The sequence below is a fragment of the Geotrypetes seraphini genome, chromosome 5 (assembly GCF_902459505.1).
Source record: "Geotrypetes seraphini chromosome 5, aGeoSer1.1, whole genome shotgun sequence".
In the NCBI taxonomy this organism is placed as follows: Eukaryota; Metazoa; Chordata; class Amphibia; order Gymnophiona; family Dermophiidae; genus Geotrypetes; species Geotrypetes seraphini.
The window spans coordinates 221,826,762-221,843,618 of record NC_047088.1 but is presented as its reverse complement, the minus strand read 5'-3'; the positions used below and the strand labels follow the sequence as shown (position 1 = coordinate 221,843,618).

Genomic DNA, 16,857 nt, shown 5'->3' with positions numbered 1-16,857 from the left:
ACCTCCTCTTCATGTCCCCTCTGTATCTCTATCCTTATTCAGAAGGTCCTGCTTACCCTTTCTCTTCTTTGTGTCACTATCTCCATTTTCAGCTTTCCCCCTTTTTCCTTTGTTAATGCACCCTGTAGCCAGAATCTTTCCACCCTCTCTCCACTCCGGCCCAGCCCAGTATGAAATATTTCCTTTTGTTTCTCTCCCCTCTCTCTTCTCCTCCCTCACCCACGAGTCCTGCATCTGGCCCTCTCCCTTCTACCTGCACCTGGCAACACCCCCCTGCTCCGCGGCTCTCTTAAGCAACTCGTCAGCAGCGGTGATCAAGACAAGCTGCCGACATCGAGGCCTTCCCTCTACGAGTCCCACCTTTGTGGAAAAAGGAAGTTGAAACAAGCGGGACTCGCAGAGGGTAGGCCCCGACGCCAGAAGCTTGTGTCGATCGTTGCTGCTAAGTTGCCGAAGAGAGCCGCAGGTAGAAGGGAGAGGGAGATAGGAAGGCTGTAGAAGCTCCGGAGCATGACACCGAACCCGGCCAGGATGATTTCTTTTTCAGGCTGCTGCTGCCGCTACCATCCCCCACCCGAAATGACAAAAAACAGCCTAATGCCCGCGTCGGGAAATAGCCATGCTGAGCAGTGAGCTCAGCACGTACACAGATGGAAAGCCTTGCTTGCTGATTGGTCCGGCGGCACGGTGGGGCGGGGCCGCCGGACCAATCAGCAAGCAAGGCTTTCATCTGTGTACGTGCTGAGCTCACTGCTCAACATGGCTATTTCCCGACGCGACGCCAGACTTGCATCGCCAGAATTTAGGTAGGTTGTTTTCATCCCCGTGGGAGTCCCGTGGGCAAGGGGGCGTCCCCGTGGGAGTCCCGTGGGTCAGGGGGGCATCCCCGTGGGAGTCCCGTGGGCCAGGGGGCGTCCCCGTGGGAGTCCCGTGGGCCAGGGGGGGAACCCGCGGGATCCCCGCGGGACCCGCGGGATCCCCGCGATCCCCGTTCCCGTGCAGACCTCTATACAAGATGTTGGGGGTTAAATTAGTAAAAAGCGAGCAAGAAAGGGATTTGGGGGTACTGATTGGCAGTACCCTAAAACCATCGGCACAATGTGCGGCAGCGGCGAAGAAGGCGAACAGGATGTTGGGCATAATTAAGAGGGGGATTACGAGTAGAACGGAAGAGGTCATAATGCCATTTTATAGAACAATGGTCCGACCGCATTTAGAATACTGTGTCCAACACTGGTCTCCATACCTTAAAAAAGATATTACTCTGCTGGAAAAAGTGCAGAGGCGAGCCACGAAACTTATCAAAGAATGGAAAATTTGACTTACAAAGATCAACTCAGGAAGCTGAGGTTGTTTACCCTCGAGAAGAGAAGACTAAGAGGAGATTTGATAGAGACTTTAAAAATATTAAAAGGATTTGATAAAAGAGACCAAAAAGAAGCATTACTGAAATATTCTGATGTGACGAGGACAAGAGGACATAGACTGAAACTGAGTGGTAGCAGTTTTAGGACAAATGTCAGGAAATTCTGTTTCACACAGCGCGTGGTGGGTGCTTGGAATGCACTCCCGGAGGAGGTTGTGGAGGAGACTACTGTACTGGGATTCAAGCGCAAGTTGGATGCACACCTTCTTGCATATCATATGGAGGGATATGGTAAATCCGGGTCTCCAAAAAGGAGTACCTAAATGGGCTGCCGCGTGTGCGGATCGCCGGACTAGATGGACCTCGGTCTGATCCGGTGAGGGCGTTTCTTATGTTCTTATGTTCTTAAGCAAATGTGGGATCCATCCATGTACATCCCCCTGTGCATGTCCCCTGAATTTATGCGCTAGGTCAGTTGTATGCTAACATTATCGAATGCCACATAGCACCCAACTAGCACTTATGTAACTGTGATAGTCTCGCACATAACTGCTAGCATTCTATAACTTACACACGCAAATGGTACCTAACTTTAGAAGACCTATTATGGAATGAGAAGACAAGGGCTTGCTAAACTTTAATAAATTATCCCAAAAGGTTTAAGAGCCAGCAGAGTAGCTCAGAGGGATGTGTTGTGTTGTGCACGGCAATAGAATAGGTCCCGCAATTGATTTCCAGATCAGGATATCTGGACCAAGGTCAGCTGGAAGACCCGGGACGACGGAATCATTGTCATCAGTATGGGCAACACTGAGTGACTTGATTTAGGGCTCCTTTTACTAAGGTGCGCTAGCGTTTTTTGGCGCACGCAGGAAATTACCGCTTGCTACACCGCACGCTATGCTTCTAGAACTAACACCAGCTCAATGCTGGTGTTAAGGTCTAGCATGTGCGGCAATGTAGTGCGCGCTATTTCGCACGTTAAAGCCCTAGCGCACCTTAGTAAAAGGAGCCATTAGAGTCTATAATAGAAGATTCCAGAAGGAGCGTTATTCCTCAGCCTCAGGAATGTTTCCAGAATTAATAGATGACAAAAAAGGGGATATTCTATTAACTAGAGAAGAAAATTCCAAGACAGTTTCCAGCCATGGCTCTGAGTGAGTTGGAAATACCAGAAGATAGGAGGAATTATCGGTCCAATAAATAAATATTTGAAATAAATGTACTTACATCACTGATTTGTTCCGCATTAGTTTTAGCCAGGATAACGGATGGCAACTCAACAATGCTAGTATATTTCAATTTCTGTGGAGGCAGGCGATATAATCGCTCATTCAGGATATCTTGGGCATGCTTCACTCTATTCACTTCTATGGAGTCATTGGGCATCCACCCAATGCCACGGAGCCATTCCAGGTCAGACTTGTATAAGGCCTGTGACAAACAGAAAGGGAGATAAATTAGTTTTGTATAAATTAACTACAGCCAACCCTCCAAACCTAATTGAGATAGATGCAAATTTCAAAGTTCAATTGCCAAAAAAATAAAGAATTCATTCAGCCATTAAATATTGAAGAACATTTTGATTAAATTTATAGAAAGTCACTGCATCACTAAGATATAGGCCCAGATTCACTACAGATAGTGACTCAATCGCTGTAGGACGATTTTTAAACAGCGATTGATTCACTATCAAGTTTGCCTGCAAACGATTTGCATGAAAACTCACTGACTCAATCGCTCAGTGATAGCCCTGACAGTAGTGACAGGAGAAGCAGCCTCTTGTCACTGCTGCCAGGGCTTCTGTTGGGAGACTTTTTTTTCTTTTCATTTTTTTTTAATGGCATAGATATTTTGCATGTATTACACACACAAAATATCTGACCAATAAAAAAAATGAAAAGAAAGCCTCCTGACAGAAGCCTCCCCAACCCAAAAAAATGGCAGGAGAGATGCCCACTCCCTCCTGCCATCAGTCCATTCCCCCCTGCAAACTTCCCCCTCCCAAACTTCTACCACCCACCTAAGGCAGGAGGGATGCTCACTCCCTCCTGCTATTTGCCCACTCCTCCCCACCCTGACAAACCTCCCACCCCCCGCCCCGGAGAACTTAGATATGGCAGGAGGGATGCTCACTCCCTCCTGCCATCGGGCCCCCCACAATCGGGTCGGGTCCCCCTCCCACCATACCTTTAAGTTGGGAGCAGGAGGGGTGCTCAGTCCCTCCTGCTCCTCCAGCCTCCTCCTGCGCAATGCATTATGTGATGCAAAGGGAGGGGCCTAAGGCCCTGATTGGCTCAAGCGCCATGGGCTCCTCCCTTGGGGGGGGGGCCTGAGGCGCCTGAGCCAATCAGGGATTTCCTTAGGAAGGAGCCTAAGGAAGTCCCTGATTGGCCAAACAATAGAGATATGGAAAAAAAAAAAAAAAAAAAACCCACAGGTGGACCTGTCAAAAAACCGGCAGACCTTTCAGTAACAGTTACAGACAGGTCTACAGCAGTCGGGTTATAGGATCGTAAAAGCTGATGCAAAATAGCCAAGCAAATGTTAGTGAATCAGTCACTTGGTTATTTACATGGGGTTTTTACTCATTTGCATGGGTTGGATCGGAAAACAGAGAAAAACACGCGGTGGGCTGTTTAGTGAATCGGGTGGGAAGCAGCGATCGTCGCTAAACCTGTGAAAACAGGTTTAGTGATGATCGCTGACTTTAGTGAATCAGGGCCATAGTTTTTTGAGAAGTTTTTCTGAAACCCTCCTTTAACTGTGCCCCCTTCTATGTCATTGTTTACATACAATGTGCTGATAAGATATGAATATGCAGACTTACATCACTCTGGAGGTCATAGGCTTTTCTAGCCTGGATGCAGTCGTTCTGATCTGGATGGCAGGTCCACTGGTGCAGGTACTGGCGATAGTCAATGTCACTCACTAAAGTCTGGCATTGCTTGGCCGAAAGCACCGACACCATATCCACCGGTAAGTGGATTTTAGCCTTTGTCTTCTCATAATCTTCTTTGTAGGTCAAGTTATTGTGCAGTTTGCCTGACTTTGTTAACCATGACAGCTTGGTATCATCCTCTACAGTAGGGCATCCGATATAGTGTCCTTTCTGTTTTTCATGAGTTAATTTGTATTTGTACTGTTTGAAAAGACAAAAGAACCATAACCATGAAATATTTATTTTGGATAAGAAATGGCCTTCACTAATGTTTAAACTCTCTGAAAATATTTTCTGTATCATCAACCTTCTTGTGGTACTTTTACATTTAAAATTATGTTTCCCTGTTTGACATAAATAATAATGAAATAGAATTCTTCTTGAAATTATAATTTGTAGATTTTTTTAATGCACAAACTATGCTGTCAATATTCAAAGTGATTTCATTGGCCAGAAACAGCTCAGCCAGTTATTTTCTTTGATCCTGCACAGCTTGAGAGACCCCTACTTGATTTGGAGAGTGATTTCTGGAAAGATCTTCATAAATTTGGGATTATATATACTATTCTCTCCATGATAACAAAACATAACATAAAAACTCACTTGTATACTGCAAATACCATTAAGTTCTATGAGGTTCACAGAGATTAACAACCAGTATCTAACTTTCAAAAGATTCTATAAAAACATGCGTCTTTAAAGCACGTCGAAATTGTTCATACGAATTTGAAAGCGTAAATATGTGAGTCAGATCCCTAATCCATGAGGCTGCCTGGAAGGACACCAATCGTTCCTGGAATTTCTTATATTTGCATCCCTTTGCAGAAGGAAACGAGAATAGTGAATGAGATTTTCTAGAACGTTTAGAATTTGTAATGATGAAAGATTCCATAAGATACTCTGGGACTGTTAGGGGAATTCCTTGCTGTTTTTTCTGTTTATGGAAATATTATAAACATTTGAAATAAAAGAATATCTATTTGCTTCCTTGTTCTGTTGGGCTGCATGTTATATTAAGGGCTTCTGATCCTACGAGTTTATTGTTTTGAAATGTAAGGATTAGTTTTGAGACAATTAGGTGCTTTTTCATAGAAATATGGGGTTTGAAAGTATTTTATGTTACAGAAAAAACCTCTTTGTGGATTTTAAGATGGATTCTATTCATTGACCCAAAATGCAATTTTCTAGTTTCAGTTTCTCTTCTCCTAATCTAAGAATCAGCAAAAGTACCATCCCCCCTTCTCCCAGCCCCAGCAACAGAATCAGACCTTTATCAATATCAGACCTGGCATCAACTCTCTCTTCTCCCAACCAGTGGAACAACCTCAGCTTGTCCACCTTCTCCCAGTCCTAGCATTAGCATCATTCATTGCTCCCCACCCTCCCACCCCCATCTCCAAAGTTTTCTTTTCTCCCAGGTCCGGGAAGAGCCTCAGTACCTTCTCCCTCTCCTAGTCCAAGTAACGGTATCATTGTCCCTTCTCCCAGAATAAGGCTCCACGTCTCCCCCTTCCAGAAACATCATCAGCTCCCCTTCACTTCTTGCAGACCAAGAAACGACTCTGTGCCCCTACTCCAATTTGAAACCCACAATGAGTCACTTATTTAAGCCCTCCTGGTGAGCGGGCAAAAAGAGCAGAGATCAGCAGGAGCAAAAACACAACCCTCCCCCCCCTTACCACAAAAGGATACACGCCCACTCTGAAGAAGTCATCTAGGCATGACAACAGCTGGCAAATTATATCATTGGACTGGAGGAAGAGACAAATTTCAGGATTTATTGGCTATAACTCGTAAACCTGATTTTACCATCAAGGATATTCGATTGGTGTTTATCAGTTATAACCAAAAATCACAAGACCCAATTATATTCTATTATTTGTTTGATTGCTTTAAATGAATTTCCACACAACCATCTTTCCTTTTCCTTACTTATTTACTCACTTTTAATTAGGTTAATGTGTCTGTGAAGTATTTATAGACTATTTTTTGTACATACTGCAAAATCAAGCTATTGCACAAAAGATATTGGGCCTGATATTTAGCACTATTTAGGCATTTGGGATTCGCTCAAAGTCATCTAAATAGCACATAGCCAGCTATCCGCTAATATATTCAACAGGGGATAGCTGGCTATCTCACACTGAATATCCCGATCACCACCAATATTCAGTGGCTAAGTTCAGCAGCCAAAGACAATTATCTAAAAGGGTATATATCTTTGGCCATTAAGACTTAACTAGCTAGCCACTGAATATCACCATAGCTGGCTATGTCTCGGCTAGCCAAAATAGATCAGAAATTCAATGCTAGTTGCCAGATATGGTGCAGGCAATGAAATTTTTTTTTAAAAAAAAATTTATTTTATTGAAATTTTATAAGAACACCCGGCAATGAATTTCAAGTATCACTGTGGACCACAGGAGATTGCTGACGAAGTCTGAATATGAGCTTGACTGTCTACACCTTCCTAACATATATTTTAAGGGTGCTTCAAAAACATGAAATATGCTGTGAAATTTGATATGGCTGCCAAATATTTTTGAAGAGCTCAAGGAGCTGTCCACATCGTGGTGCTGGAGGACTGTGAATCCATCTTAAGCTATCTACAAGTTTAATAACAAATATCTAGGCTAATGTTAGAGAGAGAACTAAGATAGAGGTATCCAAAAGAGAGGATAGAGTGAGATAGAAACGGACAAATCCAGGAAGCCAGTGTAACCAACAACTGAAAAAAGGGAGTAGCAAGTCAAGAAAGAAAGAAATAGGAGGAAAAACGGAAGCACCAAATCTAGGCAGTCAGACTGGTCCAGTGCTTGACCAGATAGATGAAAGGGTGAACTAAGAGATTTTGAACGAGAAGAGAACTAAAACCTATCTACAAGCTGATGCTGCTCTCTAGATGAGCAAGTGAATAGAGAAGACAGTTTGACTCATCATGAACATGTATGTCATACTTACTGGGAGAGAGAGAGGAAAACAAGAATAGACAAGTAAAACATTTTTCTATTACATCTGAAATCACATTAGAACTCTTGGAGAGAGGTTTCAAATCTTTAAAGATGATTGGATATTTAAATCCTATACTTACATCACTGGCGATTTCCCTTGAGGCTTTGGCAGCTGTAATTGGGATGGCATCAGCCCTGAGATCATAAACCATCTTCACTTCATCCCAACCTTTCCTATACAGTTTCTTAAAACAAAAATCAAACAATCAATATAACAAGATTTAAAACATGGGAGTACAAAGTACTTTATGTATTTTTTTTACTAGGTATGAAACAATATAATACTTACATTGCTAACATTAATTGCATTAGCTCTGGAGAGCATAATTTCAGGAGTGTCTGGCATCACGTGTACATCAGTCTTCTCCTTTTCCCACATTTCTCTGTACTTCCACTGTTTTTAAAGAAAAGTCATAACGTAAAGTGACAATACTGCATAGGCTATATTTTGATGCCATAACTCTGTAATAACACAGATTACAAATTAAGGGGTCTTTTTACTAAGGCATGCTAACCGATTTAATGTGTGCTAGCGATTAGCGCGTGCTACATGCTAACGCATCCATAGAATATAATGGGTGCATTAGCATTTAGCGTGCACTAAATCGATTAGCATACGCTAAATCAGCTAGTGCACCTTAGTAAAAGAGGGGGAATAACATTTGGAATAGTAATAGAATTATTCATGTACTATTACACTCTTATTTTGTACTGAATACCATTCATAATAAGTGTTTAAAATAAATTTGCGTACATCACTGATTTGTTCCGCGTTGGTTCTAGCCAGGATAACAGACGGTAAGTCAACAATGCTGGTGTATTTCAATTTCTGTGGAGGCAGGCGATATAATTTCTCATTCAGGATATCCTGGGCATGCTTCACTCTATTCACTTCGATGGAGTCATTGGGCATCCACCCAATGCCACGGAGCCATTCCAGGTCACACTTGTAAATGGCCTGTAACAAACAGAAGGGAAAGAAATTAGTCTTGTTCACAATTAACTACAACCTCTTCCCCCCCCCCCCCCCCAAGCCTAATGTATAGAGGGCAGAAATTTAAAAGTTCAATTGCCAAAAATAAAGAGTTCATTCAGAAAGGACATCCAACTCAGAATATGGAAGCACAAATCTGTATGTCAGATATGGACATCCATGTCTCATGGATTTTAGAACAAAATCTGCCGACATGCAGCCCATACTAAAATATGTTCAGAAAGAAAGAGATGTATTTTGGTGATATTAAGAAAGAAATGATTGGATATGTGCACAGAGGGAGCTACGTTGAAAGGGGTGGCCATCAGGTGGATATGTTGAAAGGGGTGGTGGTGATATGCAGAAGTCTGGTTCTTCGCACAGATAGCTGGGAATTGTATAGGCCCTGAAGCAGTGGCGTACTACCACAAACGATCATTGGCCCGATTGTGTGCAGTGTATCCTTTAGTACACAGTAATTCCAGCAGCACAAGCTTTCCCCTTTGGCTATTTTTTTAATTGAAAACACTCACTGTTTTGTTTAAGCACCACCAGCGAAAGTTTTTTCGCCGATGATGTCAGGGTGGAAGAGCATGGGTACACCTCTCCTTTAAGGGCTTTTTCTTTCGCTTTGTAAGTGCATTCCCCTAGGTTTTTTTTGGCTTTAATTCAATGGAGTGATTTCTCACATTGTCTTGTCTAAGTACCCACCATTCCTTACTTTTTGAATATTGTATGTTGAAAGGGGAGCATTGAGGAGCATTGAAAAGGGGTATCCAGATTGGAGGCATTTGGGAGGGATGTGTGTTGAAGGGAGAGCACCACGGGGTAGGGCAATGTGATGAGGAGGTATCTGCAGGAAGGGAGAATTTGAACTTTCATATCATTTGACTGGCCCCTTTAAAATGCAGCCTGCGAGCATCAGGTCACGCCTTTTGCCCCCAGACAGAATGAATAATGCCTCCTTGCAAGGTTGATCTCAAGCATCAGTATTTATGTACTGTAGGAATGCCTAACCTGTGGTACTGAGATACTAAGGGAATGCAAGGCATGTAGTAGCCCATCCTCACGGTAGCCAGTCCAGGTCATTAGTATCTGGCAAACTTCCCAAAAAGTAGCAACATTCCATGCTATTAGCAACATTGGAAAGTTGATATTGGGAGGGGGATCCTGATTATTAAGGGCTCCTTTTATCAAGGTGCAGTAGGCGGTTAACGAGCGGAATACCGCGCGTTCAACTGCCTGCCATGCTAGTCGCTAACGCCTCCATTGACAATGTGTTCGTTTTTAGGCTTGCCGCGGGGGTTAGCGTGTGATGAAATGTCTGACGTGCTAACCCCTGTAGCGCGCCTTGATAAAAGGAGCCCTAAGTTTAATCATCAAAATATAGGAGGAGAGTACAGTGGTGAATCTAACCCTTTGCTTTTACTGATTATCTTGAATAAATTGAAAGCTCGGTTTCTTACATATTTATGTACACTGCTGCATACATTTTGTAAAGTTATAGAAATGATAAGTACAGTGGTACCTCGGTTTACGAGTGCACCGGTTTGCGAGTGTTTTGCAAGACGAACAAAACACTCAGCAAACTTTTGTCTCGTAAACCAAGCACTGCCCCGATAAACGAGCACTCAGCAATGGTGGCCCAGGGGTGAGTACCTGCCTGTGGGTGCTTCACAGTGATTCGAAAGAGGTGCCTTCCTTGCCTCGGGGTCCCCATGCGGCTGCCCTCCTGCTTCGGCGATGCCTCTGCCGTCTGTCAGCGCTCTCCCGGCTCCCATCTAAACCGACCACCATCCTGAATGAGCATGCGCGACTTCACCTCTCTCCTCTCCCAAGTCAGCCGCTGCCCCGACAACATGCTCACCACGTACAAGCACGCAGGACGTCCTTGTACGTGGTGAGCGTGTTGTCGGGGGAGCGGCTGACTTAGGAGAGGAGAGAGAAGTCGCACGCATGCTCATTCAGGATGGTGGCCGGTTTAGATGGGAGCCGGGAGAGCGCTGACGGACGGCAGAGGCATCGCCGAAGCAGGAGGGCAGCCGCATGGGGACCCCGAGGCAAGGAAGGCACCACTTTCGAATCACTGTGAAGCTCCCACAGGCAGGTACTCACCCCTGGGCTACATTGCAAACTTCAGTTGTAGAACGAATCTTCTGAGTTTGCATTAAAGCCTATGAGGAACTTTGCTTTGCAAAACGAGCATTTTGGATTACGAGCATGATCCTGGATTGGATGATGCTCGTAAACCAAGGTACCACTGTAGTAGTAATACTGGTAGGCAAGCAGAAGAAGGCTGACATCATCTATTCTTAGGGCTCCTTTTACTAAGGTGCTCTAGCGTTTTGAGCGCGCACTACATAGCCGCACGCACTAACCCCGCGCTATGCGCCAAAAACTAATGCCAGCTCAACGAAGGTGTTAGCGTCTAGCGCGCGTGGAACTGCAGCGCGCATTAAGCGCATGCTAAAACCGCTAGTGCAGCTTAATAAAAGGAGCCCTTAGTTGTTTTATTACAGCGTGAGATCGTTTAATATGTCTTTTTATTCATTTTAGGGTTGGGGAAATGATGGTTTATAGAGGCAGTAGCACTTTGCAAGGAATTTGACTCTAGTAAGATACAATCTTCTTGTGAAGATTTATCTCAAATCTTCCCTTAATTGTACCTCGTTCTCTGTCATTGTTTATACATGGCGTGCAGAAAAGATATGCATACTTACATCACTCTGGAGGTCATAGGCTTTTCTAGCCTGGATGCAGTCGTTCTGATCTGGATGGCAGGTCCATTGGTGCAAGTACTGGCGATAGTCAATGTCACTCACTAATGTCTGACATTGCTTGGCTGAAAGCAGTGACACCATATCCGCCGGTAAGTGGATTCTAGCCTTTGTCTTCTCATAATCTTCTTTATAAGCCAGGTTACTGTGCAGCTTGCCTGAGTTTGTTAACCACGACAGCTTGGTATCATCCTCTACAGTAGGGCATCCGATATAGTGTCCTTTCTGTTTTTCATGAGTTAATTTGTATTTATACTGTATGAAAAGACAAGAAAACCATAGATATTAAGGGGTTAATAATTAAAAAAAAAAAAAAAAAGTCTAAAAAGTGTCCTAAATGGCTACTTGGAAGATCAAAAAGCCTGATCGTCCAAGTACCCATAACCAAAGCTGGTTTTTAGACGTATCTAAAAACAGCTTAGGCCTTTCCCCTGCCTCTAAACGCACAGAGAGAAAAGAGGCGTGTTTATAGGAGGGGAAAGGGCGGGCAGTGGGCGGGAGGTGGGCCGACCTACACTTAATAATAATAATAATAAATAATAATAATAATAACTTTATTTTTCTATACCGCCATCGTCAAACTGACTTCTAGGCGGTTCACATAGAAAGAAGACTGGACAATCAGCGAATTACTAAATGGAAGAAGAAGGAAGTTACATCATGAATTGGAGAAACATGGTGAAAGAATACATGAGAGAAGAAAGATGTTACATAATACAATGGGGTTATAAGGTGGAAAAAAAAAAAAACCATGAGAGAGGTGATCTCATTAAGCAAGGAATTTGTCAAATAGAACGGTTTTAATTGATTTTCAGTATGTGTTGTAGGTTTGCCTGGCTTTATTTATGTGGTTTCCCAGCCAGGATTGCTGTCTGTTTGCTTGGAACATGAAGGTTCTGTCTAGGAAGGATTTGTATTTGCAGCCTGTGATCTTTGGGTATGCAAAGATGTTTTTGTTTCTGGTTGTACGTGTGGAGTTGTGCAGGTATGACCAAAACATTAACCAGTTGCCTAGTCGGCACTTAGACCTTTTTGACTTAGACGAAGTTAAACCAGCTCTAAGTGCCGAAAAAGGGGCCGCTGAGCTGATGGCCGCTGGCGCCATCAGTTCAGCGGCCCAGCAACCTACCCACCGCAAGCATCGCGGCAGGAGAGATGCGAGTCGCGGTAGCTCAGGTAGAGGAGTGATGGCATCGCAGTAGGGGAGTTGAGGCATCTCTCCTGCCGCGATGCATCACCCCCCCCACACACATACAACATCGGGGCAAGAGGGAGCCCAAGTCCTCTAGCCCCGCGGCAGCCACGGCACCCCCGACGATATCGGGGCAAGAGGGAGCCCAAGCCTTCTTGGCCCAGCAATCATGCCCCCCCCCCCAACTCGATCTGACCAGGAGGGAGCCCAAGCCCTCCTAGCCCCGGTGACTGGCTTTTCCTTCGACTAAAAGCCCTTCCGTTGGACGTTTGGGGCTTAGGCGTTTTTTTGGTTCATTATGGCCAAAAAGTGTAGACGTTGTGGGGGTGTACTTTTAGACGTAGTAGTGATCTGGGCGTTTAGTAGAGGCAGGCCATAATCAAAACAAGGACGTTTGTTTTGGTTATGGACACTTTCCCTGCTTCTGCTTTGAACATTTAAGGACTTAGGCCAAAAGGGGACTTAGACTTTTTTTTTTATTATGCCCCTCTAAGTATTTATTTTAGATAAGAAATGACCTTCGGTAATATTTAAAGTATCTGAAAATATTTTCTGTATCATCAACCTTCTTTTGATACGTATACATTTAATATTATCTGGCAAAGTCTATAAAATGCGCTTAAAAGGTAGGCACCTAGATTGGTGCACAAATCTGATCCAGGTGCCTACCTTAATTGTTTAAAAGGCATGGAATTTCATATAATTGGCTGGTAGGCACTAACCTTGGTAGGTGCCTACAATTTTGAGGTACATTCCTAGTTCAAAGTGGGTACCTCAAAATTGTAGGCACCTATCTGAAAGTAGGTGTGATTAAGGGCAAATCATGGGCTTGTTTATCTATGGAGTGGGCTTAGGTGTCGGTAGCCGCATAACTTAAGTGCTCTTAGGTCAAGAAAATCCTAGAATAAACAGGGTACGCCTAAAATAAGGATGCTTACTGGTGCCTAAGCCCACTTTAGATATTGCTAGATGTGATTCTATAAAGCATGCTTGACTTGTGATTGATACATGTTAGGCACCTATATCGTAGGCACGCATTATAGAATCCGATATTATGTTTCTACTATTTCATATATAAAAACCTGACACAGGCCTTGTTTCGCCCATGCTAAGGGCTGCATCAGGGGTTAGTAGAACTATAAAACAATACCAAAGTGATATTGTTAAAATCATCATAATATAAATGAACATAGGCCCTCTTTTACTAAGGTGCACTAACCGATTAGCGTGCACTAATCGATTTAGCACGCACTAAACGATAATGGGTGCATGTTAGTCTATGGATGCATTAGCGTTTAGCGCATGCTAATTCGATTAGCGTGCGCTAATCAGTTAGCGCACCTTAGCAAAAGAGGGGGATAGTTTAAACCAAAACAAAATTAAATGCAATTGTTACAATCAAAATAATGCATATCATATACTGAATATAAAAGAAACAGGGACTGCAAATTGTGTAAACGTATATGCATAACAAAATGCACATAAAAACTACAACTAAAAATATTCAGAATCCGACACCTCTTGCATATGTAGGTCACACAACTTCATTATTAGGATTTTATATACCGCCTATCAAGGTTATCTAAGCGGTTTTACAATCAGGTACTCAAGCATTTTCCCTGTCTGTCCCGGTGGGCTCACAACCTATCTAACGTACCTTATTAAAAAATAGAAGACGACAAGAATGAAGGAGAAAAATATATTTCTATCCCATTTGAAATCACATATATAAAATTTAATAAACAGCCTAGGTTTAGTGGCCATTGGCTATTTAAATCCTATACTTACATCACTGGCAATTTCCCTTGAGGCTTTGGCAGCTGTAATTGGGATGGCATCAGCTCTGAGATCATAAACCATCTTCACTTCATCCCAACCTTTCCTATACAGTTTCTTAAAACAAAAATCAAACCATCAATATAACAAGATTGAAAACACGGGAGTACAAAGTACCTTATGTATTTTTTTACTAGGTATGAAACAATATGATACTTACATTGCTAACATTAATTGCATTAGCTCTGGAGAGCATAATTTCAGGAGTGTCTGGCATCACGTGTACATCAGTCTTCTCCTTTTCCCACATTTCTCTGTACCTCCACTGTTTTTAAAGAAAAGTCATAACGTAAAGTGACAATACCGCATAGGCTATATTTTGGTGCCCTAACTCTGTAATTACAAATTAAAACATTTAGAATAGTAAAAGAATCTTTCATGTATTATTACACTCCCATTTTGTCTTGAATAAAATTAATAATGACGTGTTTAAAATAAAATTTGCATACATCACTGATTTGTTCCGCATTGGTTCTAGCCAGGACAATAGATGGTAAATCAACAATGCTGGTATATTTCAATTTCTGTGGGGGCAGGCGATATAATCGCTCATTCAGGATGTCTTGGGCATTCTTCACTCTATTCACTTCGATGGAGTCATTGGGTATCCACCCGATGCCACGGAGCCATTCCAGGTCAGACTTATATATAGCCTGTGACAAACAGAAGGGAAAGAAAGGCAATTAGTTTTGTTTACAATTAATTACAGCCTATCCTCCAAATCTAATGTATACATAGATGGTGGTTAATATTCAGTTTGCAGCAAACGGCATTTTTCCACCTTTGACAAAATTATGCCCAGATAGTGAATTGCTGGTCCATGTCTGGTGCCAGCATCAAATATCCAGATATGTGCAAATGGCCAGCACCACACCGGATAAGTGGAATATTCAGTTAAGTTAAAATGGCCAAAGATAGAACTGCTATGAATATGGTCTAATTTGGTTGGTTAACGTAACCTGTTAAGGGTTGAATATTGGCAATTTTCTGGTTAAGTGCCAACTCCAGTCCAGTAATGCCCCCAAACCACCTATACAATAGCAAGTTTCAGTTTTAGTGGTTAGCAGAGATATGCAGTAGAATCATCCCAGCAAATGCCATTGAATATTCCCTCAATGCCAGTCAGACTGAGGTAACTGGATGACAGCCTCTCTTAGTGGTAAAAAAAAATGACCTTCATTCAGAATACTGCTATCCATCTTCTATCACATGCTTCATGCTTTGACCAAGTTATTCCGTTGTTCTTTCATCACCACTGGCTGCCTATTTCTTTTCATATCCAAGTTAAAATTTAAATCACTCCATTGCAATTCTCTGGCTTATTTATCCTTCCCAATTTAGTTTTACTGTCTTCCAAGAGCTCTTCACTCGCTTAACAATCAACACCTTCAAATTCCTTCGCTTTATTCAGTTCATTATGAAATTACCAGAAATAGAGCATTTCCTTGCATTTAACCCTCCTTATGGGGTTTCCTTCCTAGTTATATTCGTTTGGAGGCAGTTTATCTGAAATTTAGATCTCTTCATGAAGACATACCTATTTGGTAAGGTCTTCTCCCAAGAGTTAAATGGGTTGGATGCTGTAAAGATCTACGAATGCTTAGAAGTCTGATTGTAGAAGGTTTCCGGGTTTTGCTGCCTCTGTGTAGAAAGAACCGACATTTCAGCCATGATGGCTGAAACGTCAGTTCTTTCTACACAGACGCGGCAAGACTCGGAAACCCGCTACAATCATGATGCCAGCCGCGGGAGTCTAAGAGAACAGATTAGAAGCCTGTTGGTCTTTGCTTATCATATATCCTCTCTTTTTCCTTTTCCTTTCTTATTATTGAAGGGGTTCATTTTCTTGCCTTGTGTGTTCTTATTAACTTTCTAAGTTTTGCTTTTGATAATCTGTTATTATTTTGTTAATCGCTCTGCTATTACATAAGAACATAAGGACATAAGCAGTGCCTCCGCCGGGTCAGACCATAGGTCCATCCTGCCCAGCAGTCCGCTCCCGCGGCGGCCCAAACAGGTCACGACCTGTCTGAATCACCAGAAGGGGCCCCCTTGCCACCTTGGTTTCTCATTGAAGTCCTATCTTCCCATCAAAGTCCTAACCCTCCGGTCTTGCACATGCACGACCTGGTTGGCTTCCTATACTTATTACCTGGTTAGCTTTCTATACTTGTGTGACATCCCAGCACCTCTCTCAGTATCCCACGATCCCTTTATCCCTCAGGAATCCTTCCAATCCCTGTTTGAATCCCTGTACCGTACTCTGCCTGATCACTTCCTCCGGTAGCGCATTCCAAGTGTTCACGACCCTTTGGGATGCGCTACCCAAGGAAGAGCGGTATATTAAATAAATTTAAACCATAAAACAGGCATGCTTATGTGAGTCATTCCCATGCACTAAGGCCATCTTTACCACATGGGTAAAATAGATGAATTTTGGATTTTTCCATTAATGGCCACATGATAATTTTCCCATTAGCATGTGGCCATTAGTGCATGAGTTAATGCATGAGTCTCTACTGCCACCTATTTTGTATGCAGTATGGTCTCATAGTTAGCATGCGCTCACTGATTAACATTCCCAGACATGCCCCCAGTGCTAAAAAATAAAATCTGTTTTATAGTACGTACCGATGGAAAAATTATCATGGGACCCCTGAACATGCCCATAGAAAGGCATTTAAAGGTACAGTATAAGTTAGTGCTTACCACAGCATGGTAAAAGGACCCCTTAACCAGTTAACTCACTTGAAATATAAAC

The 16,857-nt window shown here is 42.8% G+C and overlaps 1 protein-coding gene across 23 annotated transcripts in view; it reads right to left on the bottom strand.

Moving 5' to 3' along the window:
- Positions 1-16,857, bottom strand: part of NEB (nebulin) — a 419,697-nt gene that overhangs the window by 169,290 nt on the left and 233,550 nt on the right. For 20 of the 23 annotated variants that reach the window (XM_033944892.1, XM_033944897.1, XM_033944903.1 and 17 more), the window contains 9 exons: positions 14,546-14,749; positions 14,257-14,361; positions 14,049-14,153; positions 11,012-11,323; positions 8,073-8,276; positions 7,608-7,712; positions 7,399-7,503; positions 4,197-4,508; positions 2,597-2,800 (listed from right to left, as the gene is read on the bottom strand). In XM_033944892.1, the coding sequence (XP_033800783.1) occupies positions 2,597-2,800; positions 4,197-4,508; positions 7,399-7,503; positions 7,608-7,712; positions 8,073-8,276; positions 11,012-11,323; positions 14,049-14,153; positions 14,257-14,361; positions 14,546-14,749 (1,656 nt within the window). The remainder of the gene's footprint in view (positions 1-2,596; positions 2,801-4,196; positions 4,509-7,398; positions 7,504-7,607; positions 7,713-8,072; positions 8,277-11,011; positions 11,324-14,048; positions 14,154-14,256; positions 14,362-14,545; positions 14,750-16,857) is intronic. The other 3 variants (XM_033944916.1, XM_033944915.1, XM_033944917.1) reach the window with 3 other exon arrangements.